Source organism: Porites lutea, chromosome 4 (genome assembly GCF_958299795.1).
Source record: "Porites lutea chromosome 4, jaPorLute2.1, whole genome shotgun sequence".
Taxonomy (NCBI): domain Eukaryota; kingdom Metazoa; phylum Cnidaria; class Anthozoa; order Scleractinia; family Poritidae; genus Porites; species Porites lutea.
The window spans coordinates 14,848,243-14,859,568 of record NC_133204.1 but is presented as its reverse complement, the minus strand read 5'-3'; the positions used below and the strand labels follow the sequence as shown (position 1 = coordinate 14,859,568).

Genomic DNA, 11,326 nt, shown 5'->3' with positions numbered 1-11,326 from the left:
TGAGAAGTGGTTAAGCTTGACAGAATACTTGCTAAGGGCTTTAATTTTATAACAAAAAACTTTCTCTCTGTTGTTTTCCAAATACAGTGTGTCCATCGTGATCTTGCTGCTAGAAATGTCCTTGTCGGTGAAGACTATGTCATGAAAATCGCTGACTTCGGTCTGGCACGGAATATTAGGGACCTGGAATACTACAGAAAGACCACAGACGTAAGTTTGCTTTATACCTTTTCCACTTAGTGATGATGATGGTGGTGGTGGTGGTGATGTTGGTGATTATTTGCGTTCGAAAAAACCAAAAAGCAATGACGACAGTCAAAGCAGTTTTTGAATTGGTGTTAGAACCCTATTCGAGACCCATTTTGCTGATAATCACAACATAAATTGAAAGATTTGATTGTCAACGCCTCTCACGCTATAGAAAGATCGCTGATTCTTCCTTTCTGGTAAATCTATTGCCTCTGATAAGCGTGAGCTCTGGTAGTTAAAAGCCTTTTTCGTCACTGACAATGTGCTTCACCTTCGCACCACACAGACCGGACAGTTCCCCCTTTGATCTAATTTACCTATGGCATGCAAATATTCTGCGGTGTCCTTAACTATAAGCTGTTTTCTGCTTTCAGGGTCGACTACCGATAAAATGGCTGGCTATTGAAGCATTGTTTGACAGAGTGTACACGACGCAAAGTGACGTATGGGCATTTGGAATACTTCTCTGGGAAATTTTCACTCTAGGTAAGACCATCAATTTACGACTAAGTCGCTTACGTTCCTTTGTATTGTATCACTATACTCTGAGTTTTCTTTGACCGGTTACCTCTAAAAGCATCGCATTTCCTTAGAATAGTAAATACCTCAGTAGTCAACAGTAAAACTAGGTCCTCATCTGAAGTAAAACAAGTAGAAGGTATTTCCGAGAAATTGTCGACTAAAGTGGCTCCTCCACGAATACGCCATTCATTTTTTTTCGTGACTGGTGCTGTCGTTAGCGGGAAAAAATAATCATCTGTACTTCTCCTTGCGAGGAGAGTTTGACTAGGACTGACTGGACATGTACTGAACTCACTGTTTCAGGTGGTTCCCCATACCCAGGAATACCAGTAGAAAAACTGTTTGACCTGTTAAAGTCTGGATACAGAATGCAGAAACCACAGAATTGTCCAAATGAAATGTAAGTATGGCCACCCAAAGTTTGTGCGTAGTCTTCGCAAATCTTCGTCATTTTACATGTGAAAACCACAGGAACGTGGACCAGCTTTCAAAAAAACAATAACAATTCAATTTAAAATACTTGTCATTTTTTGTCTTTTAAACAGATACGATGTTATGCTGAATTGCTGGGATGAAAACAGCAGCAACAGAGCCTCGTTTACAACCCTAAAAGAAACATTTGACGCCATGCTGTCATCCCTGGCCAGTAAAGTAAGTGTCTGCCCCTGGATGGCTGTTGTCTACCGCTTTCACGACACCACTATATTCAAACATATTTTTCGCCTCTATGACACTTACACCATAACCTTTCTTTTCCTATATGAAACCTTTGTTTTTGCTGTATACCCTTGACTAATGTTCCCTGTTCACGGACTTATTGCAATAGAATTCTCACAGCACATATTTAATTAACTGGGCCTTTTTAGGCACAATTCTTGATTGTTTCCCTTCTTTTCTTGAATTATACTAGCGGGGATAGGCCACAATTTGAGTCTTCGCCACTCTATTCGAATGCTTTTAGCCTAAAATTCCTCTTCATCTCGCTCCATGCAGAAGATGTAATAGCCTGTTCAAAACCTGATCATTCCCTATCTTTCACAATAAATAGCTGATTGAATTTTATTTTGATTACAACAGGAGTACTTGGAAATACTGGCTCAGTCAATTGAGGACATTGCGCTTAGCATGGAAACGCCCATTACGGATGACTCTGACATTAACAATGATACTATAACGGAGTCTTCGTGCTAGCAGTTTCCGCGAGAGTCACAGCATATGACATTTCGTTCCATCCGATCTGGAATTATGCCTGTAGCTACTTGGTTCCTTAAGCAGGCACCCATGGACGCCGTTGTTGTAGTTTGCTGAGACACAGTTGCTGTATATAATTGATGGACGGCTCTTAGAGGTCTTACAGACTGCAAGTAAAATGTTCTGCTAAACAAGGTCACGAATTCATCTCGTCGGTACAGAAAAATTTTAAAGAGGCTACCCAAGGAGCAACCGAAGTTGCCGTTGTACAGACATGAAACCTTCAAATCTGCAGGAAGGCATACCTTAGAGTGCACTTTGGTGTTCGGTATTTCAGCCAACTTGCATGACGGACTGTAAATGTCTATGATATGGTAACTATAGCAGCTTACATGCTGTCTGCCCTCCAGAAAGATTACCAGTCTGGTTAACTGTCGATAGAGTTCAACAATACATCGCCACCCACGTCTCACTTCGGGTCACTGAAGATAAGATGTAAGCTCCGTCTTCATATCTTTCTTCAGTTCCAGTGGCGAGTACTTCCTGACGAATATATTTTTTCCAAGGCTAGCTTGATAGTATGAGAGGGCGCGAAATATTAGTGAAAATATCAAATAGATGGCCTGAAGTTTGCTATAACGTGTCCTTGAACACTTCAAGTTTACTAACCCAGATAATTGTACAGTCTTCCGTTTTACGTAGCGTTAGAAAGCCGTTACTCGTATAATTCTCATCTCCTCGGACAGGAGTAATATATAGAAGTAATAATACTCAGTTCAAAGAGGATGGTAAATATTCAGATGTATCTAAATTTTTGGAGTGAATAGTTTATGACAATAATAAAAAGAAAAAGTTAGAAGGAAGTGAGTTTGATGTGTATTGTCGGTTAGGGTGTACTTTTTAGAAAGTTGTTCCCTTTTAAGAAATAGCGGTTATAGAAAGGTTGGCGTTGGTATAGTTTCGACCATGTGCGGAAAAACGTTTCCACTGTTTTTCAAAGTCATATTTGGTGCATTGAACTAGTTGAATACAGTAAGTAAACTCCACACAAATGCCTTGAATATGAATATAAATGCGTAGTGCATACCCCGTTTAAGACAAAAAACCCTGACAACCAAACCCTGTTCAGAGCCACGTCTCCATTAAGGCCAAATAAGAGATAATCCACCCCGGTATAAAGCTGTGTCTACACAATTTTAATTGTGTAAAACAAAGCAACTGGCAAAACTGAACACTTTGCGATCGGTTTAGGCTCCTATTCCTGCAGGACGTAGATTCCTACCCTAGTTACCGAAAAATCTAGCGTGTGTAACAGCAGGAGCCCATGGCTTGGCAGCAAGCATTTCCGTGCGAATCCGTTGGAATAGAACGTAAAGAAGAGAAGGGGGAGGGGAGAAAATGCGTTTTCGCAAACACAGCTTCCTTTGAAATCAATCCTTTCTCCCGTAATTTTAATCTACAAAATGGAGAAAAACTATCAAGTAAGCAGATTTGTGATTCCGAAGCCCATAAATGCTGAGCCGTCGACTGATCACTGCAGCTGAGCCAGAAGAATCTACAACCTCGTCCCAAGGGCTTTTCCCCTATTAGTGTTCTCCCTGGGATTTTGGGAAGGCCAGGGGGTCTTCTGACTCAGATTCAATTTGCTTTGACAAGCTTTTCTTTTTTGCTCCACGCAACTTGGGTTGACTGTCTGAGTTTTCCATTGTGAGTTGTGATACTGCTTAAAATGTGAGCGCTGGAATTTCAGTTCTTACTTCGCGTTAGCTCCCTGAAGGGCCCTTATTATTGTCGGTCAATTTCAAGACGGCTGCCGTTCGGTGAAACGAGTGCATCACAGGTTTAAACATATTCATCCAACGGTAAATCACTTCTACAGTCAGCTAATTACGAGAAAACACACAAGTAAAAACACCACGGACAATATTTCATCAACGTTATTCAGTGATTTTGTCCCTGAAGTGCAATAATTTGACTCCAGTTTTCACCATTCGTCTCCGTTTGTCGTCATTTGTCTCACCTTTCCCATTTAACAAATTTTGACTGCATCTGTCTCTATTTGGATGGCGTCTACGTGTCATTTGTCACGACTTGTTTTGTCCCCTTTGTTACCATTTTCACCCATTTGTCACAATTTGTTATCAGTTGTCACCATTTGACTTCACTTTCACAATTTCAAGCTATTTCTCACCACTTGCTCATGTCTCAGTTTGACTCCATTGTTTCTATCAGTCATTATTTGACTCCAGTTCTCACCACTCGTCTTCATTGTCATAATTTGTCTTCCATTTCCATTAAACTAATTTTGACTACATTTGTCTCCATCTGTCTCAGTTTGTCAGATGGTGCCTAGGCATGTCGAGTCATTTGTCACAACTTGTTTTGTCTCCATTTGCAGCCATTTGTCGCAATTCACCGTATATTACCTTTTTACGAAAACCTTTGTCGCTGCAACGAGTCGTACAAAATCAAGTCAGATGAATTCGTGCAACTTGTTACGGCGACAAAATTCTGTTACGGAGACAAAGATTGGCACAAACGTTCTCCATAAACACGAAGCAATTTCTCGCTGCAGCGTGTCGCATTACTTGTTGCAGCAACCTATCGCCCGACCTATACACACGGAGTGATTTGTCGCAAGTGTTACAGCGATATGTCGCCTGGTGTGTACGACCTTAAACCCTAGCGAAATATTTGGTTGCTGGCCAGTTGGGATTGGGTCATAGGGTGCCTACGTATGTCACTTGTCACGACGTTTTTGTTGCAATGTGTTACTATATGTTACCATTTGTCGCCACTTGCTACACGTCACGATTTGTCGCCAATTCAAGCTATTATAGAGAGTTTTAGAAACGACGACGGCAACGAGAACGTCAAAAAGTAGTAGGTTTTTTAAGCAAAACATCAAGTTTGCACGCGCATCACACTTGTTCATATTTTTCTTTGCAGTTACTGCACGACTACGACGTGAAAATGCCTAATTTTACGTTTTATGGAGGACGACTAAACGAGCGACGACGAAATTTTCTTTCTCTTTCTAAACTTGAGTGCAGTCCCCAAGAAATCAACTCCAGGGAAATTTGCCTACATAAGACATTTTCAGCGAATTGGAATGAACGCCACAAAATCTGAAAAAACGCTAATTCATTTTTGTTGACGGAGACTGCGTAGCCGAGTTGTCAGAACATTGAATATGCAATCTGGTGGCCCCCATAATTCACGTCCCGAGTTGAAGTCCTCGACCACGCTTCTAAATGACCAACTGGTTTGCCTTTGCCATTTGGGATACCCTTGTTATGTTTATCTGAATTAATTGTTTCTGTTTCCTTGGCCCCAATAAGCCTTTGTGTTATAAATACTGCCGAGGGTAAATAAAGGAATTATTTTTGACATCATTTGCAGCCATTTTTCGTTGTTACCGTTTGTCACCATTTTTACCACTGGTCACCGTTTTTCGCCGTTTGTCGTCACTTTTGGCTGTTTGTCATCAATTGTTGCATATTTTCGAACATTTTTGCCATTTGTTAGCTTATGTCTACATTGGTCACCATTTGCAGCCATTTGTCACCCTTTGTTACCGGTCCCAAACTGAATGGATCGATTCTGTCCAACTAGAGAGGTCTACCCTCGAAGGGGCCTTGAAGAGGGGACTGTCAGGATCTGGGTTGGACCGGTCTTGTCGGAAATTTCCCGTTCCACTCGACCACTCCAGTTTTCAATAGAAACGTTTCTGGATATTTCAGTCAAAGCTGAATACAGCAGTATCATCAAGCTGCCCGTTTCTAAAAAGGAATTAATAAAGACCAGTAAAAGGGATCGAGCCCAATTTCACTGGCTCAAAGGTCACGTGACAAAGGCCCCACACGTGTGGCTTGATAAGTAAACTTTTAATTTCTGCATTCGCATCCACCAGAATCTGGCGGTAGTTTTGAGGATTTCTCGTTCTGGTCAGATTTAACGATAAATTGAAGTTTTTCAGTTTACGAGCCCGATCCCCTTCGGCTGGAAATTGCGTGCGTTAAAAATTTCAACAGGTCCGTGCTAGACAATATGAGACGGAAATTCCCACTTCAAGAGAGGACGTTCTAGTGCCAGATTAAAGTAAACCGGGATGTTTGTAAAGTATTATTAAGTGAGGACACTTAACTTTCAGTCATCACTGTTGAAAAACAAAAAGTTACGAACTGTTTAACTTCTTACAAAAGGAGTTTTTCACTAGTTCAAAATTTAATTTTGTTGGTGAGCGAATTTGTAGATGTCCTATTGTCCCCAAGAGCGTCGCTGAGACGTTGCAGACAATTCTCCCAAGGGAGGATCTTCACGAAATGCGGGCGCTCAGTGTGCAAGTATGCCCCCTGCACCCTTTCCCTTAGCCTCCCACACAGTCGTTTTTAGGGGAGCTCGTGTATCATCCCCCCCCCCACATTGTAGGGGGGTGGGGGGGATGAACTACCACACCTGGGACTACGTTCCCTACGGCTCTACGAACAGTGCGTGGGTGTGACGTCGCGCAGAATTTGTATGTGCAAGGGTTGTGAGAAAGGCCTAAGGTTTATTGTCCTTATCCGAGAAAATTAGAGAGTCCACCCGTATGATTTTACCAAGGCAGCACTTTCTCCTCAGTTATTTAACGACCCTGAGTGTTGGTCCGGCCGGCGGGGTTTGAACCGGCGAACTCCCACACTTGGCAGACTGGCACTTATCCATTGAGCTAACCGGACAGTGGGATACATGAATCATTTATCATATGCGTGGTATAAATAATGATTGACTGATTGACTTAGTGATGGTCTGAGTGATTGATAACGAGTAAAGAGGCATGCAGTGCTTCTACTTCCGTGAGATGTGCGAAGAAAAGTTAAACTAATAAAGGTATCTTCAGGAAAGGCCTCTTGAATAGCGCAAGTAGGTAGCCATAGAGAGGACATATAGGAACTTCTCAGTATACCATGACTGCGTGCTAAACTTTTAATACTGCCGCGCAAGTCACTACAAATATATTGCACAATATGCCGTACCTTGCGCTTAAACGCCCTACCACGAAATCACACCATATCACGTGCCTCGAAAGTCACAGGATTACAAATGACCCGGAAAACTTTCTCATCTAAGCCCTAATCGCCTTTATTATCTGCTCGATGATAGCAAAGATCAATAACCGCTAGCTCTTGTAGTGAGGTCATATTCTGGTGTTCATTACGTGTCTACAAACCTGCATAACAGGAGTGCGCGGGGACAAAAAGTGTTTTGTGCACGCATAGTCCGTAAATAGCACGTTACTTTCAAAAGTACAATCGTAACGTTACATGTACTTGTATCGACATATGCAGAAATGGATATATAACCCTTGATCGGCATTTTCAAAACCATTTTCAGATTATCCAAACACCCTGACATCCTCTACAGCAAACATTTCACCAATCCAACGAAATCCATTGCTTAATTCTGTCGTCGCGGATTTGGACATCCGGCGTAGAAATCAGATTTCAAAATCCGCATCCAGATTGACTCTCAGCAGCATGACTGCTGTAGGGGCAACTGTAGTTATCCCAACAAAAGATCAAAAGAATTACATCTTCGTTCTAAGATTTCCATTGTTTCAATCCAAGCTCGTGTTATAAATAATAACAATCTTTTAATAGGATGCTCCATCACAAGAGTGGTTTACATAGAGGTCCTAATTACGAGATGTATATTATATAATACAATTAAAATATAAAAAGGTTAAGCTAAAATCGATATATATGAAAAAAAAAAAAAAAACAACAAAAAAAAAAAAAAAACAAAAAAAAAAAAAACAAACAAACAAAAAAAAAACAAAACAAAAAAAAAAAAAAAAAAAAAAAAAAAAATTCAAGCTAAAATCCAGTTACAGAAATAATCAAAACATAAACACTACAAGTACTCAATTATAAAAAGCAGAAAAAAGACACTTCTTAAAAATTGGAAAACTTGCTGAGTTTCTTACAGTTCTCTCTAATTCATTAAAGTCTTTGAAACAGTGGTACCGCGAACGTTGTTTTCCCCAATTATATTTAATTTTGGGGAGCTTGATAGTATCGTTATTGCGCGTATTGTAGGAATGTATATCACTCTTTCTTACAATGTCCAAAGAATGATTAAGTTGGCCATTAATACACTTGTATGCATATATACATCGATGACATTTCCTACGTTCTTCAAGATTCAGCCATCTCAAGACAATCAATGCATCGGTGGATGAGGAGTGAGGTGATCTATCTAATATCAACTTAGCTGCTTTGTTTTGGAGAATTTGCAATTCCTTCATAAGTGAGACATTGTCCTTGTCACCCCAGACTAAATCAGCATAATCAAAAATAGGTAGCACTAAGCTATTATAAAAAAGTAACCGGGCATCATAAGGTAAATAATACTTAATCCTACGTAGAAGACCAAGGTTTTTATTAACCTTACATGAAATATACTCAATATGGTCGGACCATGTGAAAGTTGAAGACAACATAACTCCCAAATATTTAAAACTACTTACAGAATTTATATCAGTGTCAAAAATAGATAACGTGAAAGAGGAAATACCAACAAGTTTCCTATTACTGCCTATAATCATGGATTTCGTCTTAGTAAGATTTAAAGTTAACTTATTTCCATGTAACCACTGGGCAACTTTCAAGAGATCATCATTTAGTGCCTCTTCTAACAGGTGTGGCTCTTTAGCAAAGTAGTACAGGACCGTGTCATCAGCATACAAAGTCACTTCGCAATTCTTTATAACCAGCGGAAGGTCATTAATATAAACCAAGAAGAGAAGCGGTCCTAGAATGCTCCCCTGTGGTACCCCAAAGGTCATCGGGAGAGGGTCAGACACAGCATCGCTACAGGCAGTCCGCTGTTTACGATGATTTAGGTAAGACTTGAACCACTGTAGAGTGCTGGGCGAGACATTGATAGCCGACAATTTAGATAGCAAGATCGTATGGTCAACGGTATCGAATGCCTTGGTCAGATCTAGGAACACTGCACCGCACAGTTCTCCACTCTCCATATGCAATAGGACCTCATCTGCAAAACTGGTGAGAGCCGATGTTGTAGACAGTTTGGGACGGAAGCCAAATTGTTTGCTTGAAAGGAGATTATTTGAATTCAGAAAGTCATAGAATTGGGAATGGACGACTTTTTCCAGAATTTTACTCATTGTTGGCAGAATAGAAATTGGGCGATAATTTGACGCATCTCTCCTATCTCCAGTTTTGAAAAGTGCAGCCACTTTCGAGCATTTCCATATTTCAGGAAAATTGCCAGTGCGAATAGAGAGATTCAGTAACTTGGTGATCGAGGGACAAATAGCACGCGCGCCATACTTTAAAAGTCTCGCACTGATGTTGTCCAAGCCAATAGCTTTATTTGTCTTTAGAGAAAGCAGATGCTTGAGTACTGTTTTCTCATCAACTTCGTCAAGCGAGAAAGACTGTAGCATCGTGGCCGATCTGACTGGGAACATAGCAGCAGCTGATATTTTATTTGCAAGACTTCTGCCAATGGATGAGAAATAACAGTTGAGCACGGATGCAATAGAGGCTGGGGTGGTGTGTTCAACACCATCAACTACGATACATTGTGGGCTCGAGGATTTAGTCTTGCGCGAAGACACCTCATTCACCGCCTTCCAGATCTTTCCTGAATCCCCTTTAGCCTCTAAAATCAAGTCACAATAATACTTGGATTTTGCTGCCTTGACTTCACGATTGACCCTATTTCTTAACTTTCTATAGCGAGCCCAGTGAAAAGCAGAATTGGTTTTCACGGCTTTACGATGGTGAAAATCACGATCCTTCATCACCTCACTGATTGTATCATTCAACCACGGGAGCGGAACACCTCGTATTCTTCGCCTTTTCACGGGCGCATGCAGGTCAGCTATTTCAGAAAACAAGTGATTCCAAATAAACACGGCGTCGTCGATGTCTTCCTCGTTTTCAATGATGTGCCATGGGACGTTATTCAAGTCCGCTAGGAAGGTGTTCGCATCAAAGTTTTTATAAGAGCGGTATTCAATTGTCTTCGGTGGTGCCTTAATTACACCTGCTTTTAAAACACAATAGACGAGGTAGTGATCACTCAGCGAAACAGGAACAACACCGGAGTCATTGATGCGGTGATCATTGTTCACTAAAATCACGTCAAGCAAGGATTGACAGGTTTCCGTCACTCGGGTGGCCTCAGTAATGAGTTGCGTAAGATCGTGTGAAGTTGCAAATTTTTTAAGCTCTTGTTTTTCTTTCTTTCTTGAAAATGGCAGCATATTTGCATTTAGGTCGCCAAGAAGCACGAAATCACATTTTTCCAGGTTAACTTTCGTCATAGATATCTCCAAGTTTGAAATAAAGTTCGCAAAGTCAAAACCGGGGGCTCTATATGCACAACAAATCAATACTGGGCGACATTTAGTGCGCGATAGCTCAATCCATAGACATTCATTTGCGGCTGAGTAAAGATCATTCCTAACACGAAACGGCAAGCCTTCCTTTACATAGATTGCTACTCCACCAAAACCTTCTTTGGCTCCAGACCTATCCAGGCGAATGCAATTATATCCTGGAATAATAACATGAGAGTCTTCATAGCAGTCATCCAGCCAAGTCTCACTGAGTGTAAGAATATCGATCGTTCTGTTATCCAAACCCTCCAGGCGCAGCGAGTCTGATTTGTTCCTCAAGCTTCGAATATTTAGATGAGCAAGCCTCAATCCTCGTGAACTCCTAACATCCTCCAAACTCCTATATCCAGGGTTGAGTTCAACATCTCCGGCAAGCGCTATTAGAGCCAAGGCTAGAGAGCCATGAAGTATAAGCTTGCACGTAATAAAGCCTTTCTGGAAAGCTCCGACTGCTTGGTGTTTTGCTGGACGCCGTGCCAGAGAGTGAAACGATTGAATTTTAATCCTGCAAGCTTCTTGGGAAGCAAAATATAGGTTGCTACTATTGCTTAGTGGCTTCGTTGATGATTTGTTTTGTTTTATGCCATTCAAGATAAGAAACAGGCAGAGCAGGAGGCCAAAATTAACGGACAACGTGGTAACGCGTCCAGCCATCTTGGTGTTTTGATACTTCAGGAAAGAGGTGATTCCCGTGTCGACACACGAACATAGAAACTTTTGAAGCCGAATCTTTCTTACTCGTACGTACTTATTTGTAAACCACAAATTTAAATGCGGAAAAAATAATGCTACGTGACTGCCTTCCTTTTGGTCATGATTATTGTCCAGAAATTGGATTTTTCTTTGCCTCCCGTTCAGGAAATTCAAATCCGGATATTTCGTTGCCATCGCCTAAGTGTTGCGGGTTTCGTGCCGGATTACGCGCGCGTTGGCTTTCGCGCGAGGACT

The 11,326-nt window shown here is 41.1% G+C and overlaps 2 protein-coding genes across 6 annotated transcripts in view; one reads left to right on the top strand and one right to left on the bottom strand.

Annotated features, from left to right (window-relative positions):
* LOC140932617 (fibroblast growth factor receptor 2-like) overlaps positions 1 to 2,825 on the top strand; it is a 28,064-nt gene extending 25,239 nt beyond the window's left edge. For all 5 annotated transcript variants that reach the window (XM_073382129.1, XM_073382131.1, XM_073382128.1 and 2 more), the window contains 5 exons: positions 88 to 210; positions 624 to 735; positions 1,075 to 1,171; positions 1,317 to 1,422; positions 1,849 to 2,825. In XM_073382129.1, coding sequence (XP_073238230.1) covers positions 88 to 210; positions 624 to 735; positions 1,075 to 1,171; positions 1,317 to 1,422; positions 1,849 to 1,962 — 552 coding nt within the window. In that variant the 3' untranslated portion in view covers positions 1,963 to 2,825. The remainder of the gene's footprint in view (positions 1 to 87; positions 211 to 623; positions 736 to 1,074; positions 1,172 to 1,316; positions 1,423 to 1,848) is intronic.
* A 2,876-nt stretch (positions 2,826 to 5,701) lies between these two features.
* LOC140934263 (uncharacterized) lies at positions 5,702 to 11,032 on the bottom strand. The gene is made up of 2 exons (XM_073383923.1): positions 9,303 to 11,032; positions 5,702 to 5,744 (listed from the first exon to the last, which is right to left on the bottom strand). The coding sequence occupies exons 1-2, from the start codon at positions 11,030 to 11,032 to the stop codon at positions 5,702 to 5,704; spliced, it is 1,773 nt and encodes a 590-aa protein (XP_073240024.1).
* Between the last annotated feature and the right edge of the window lie 294 nt (positions 11,033 to 11,326).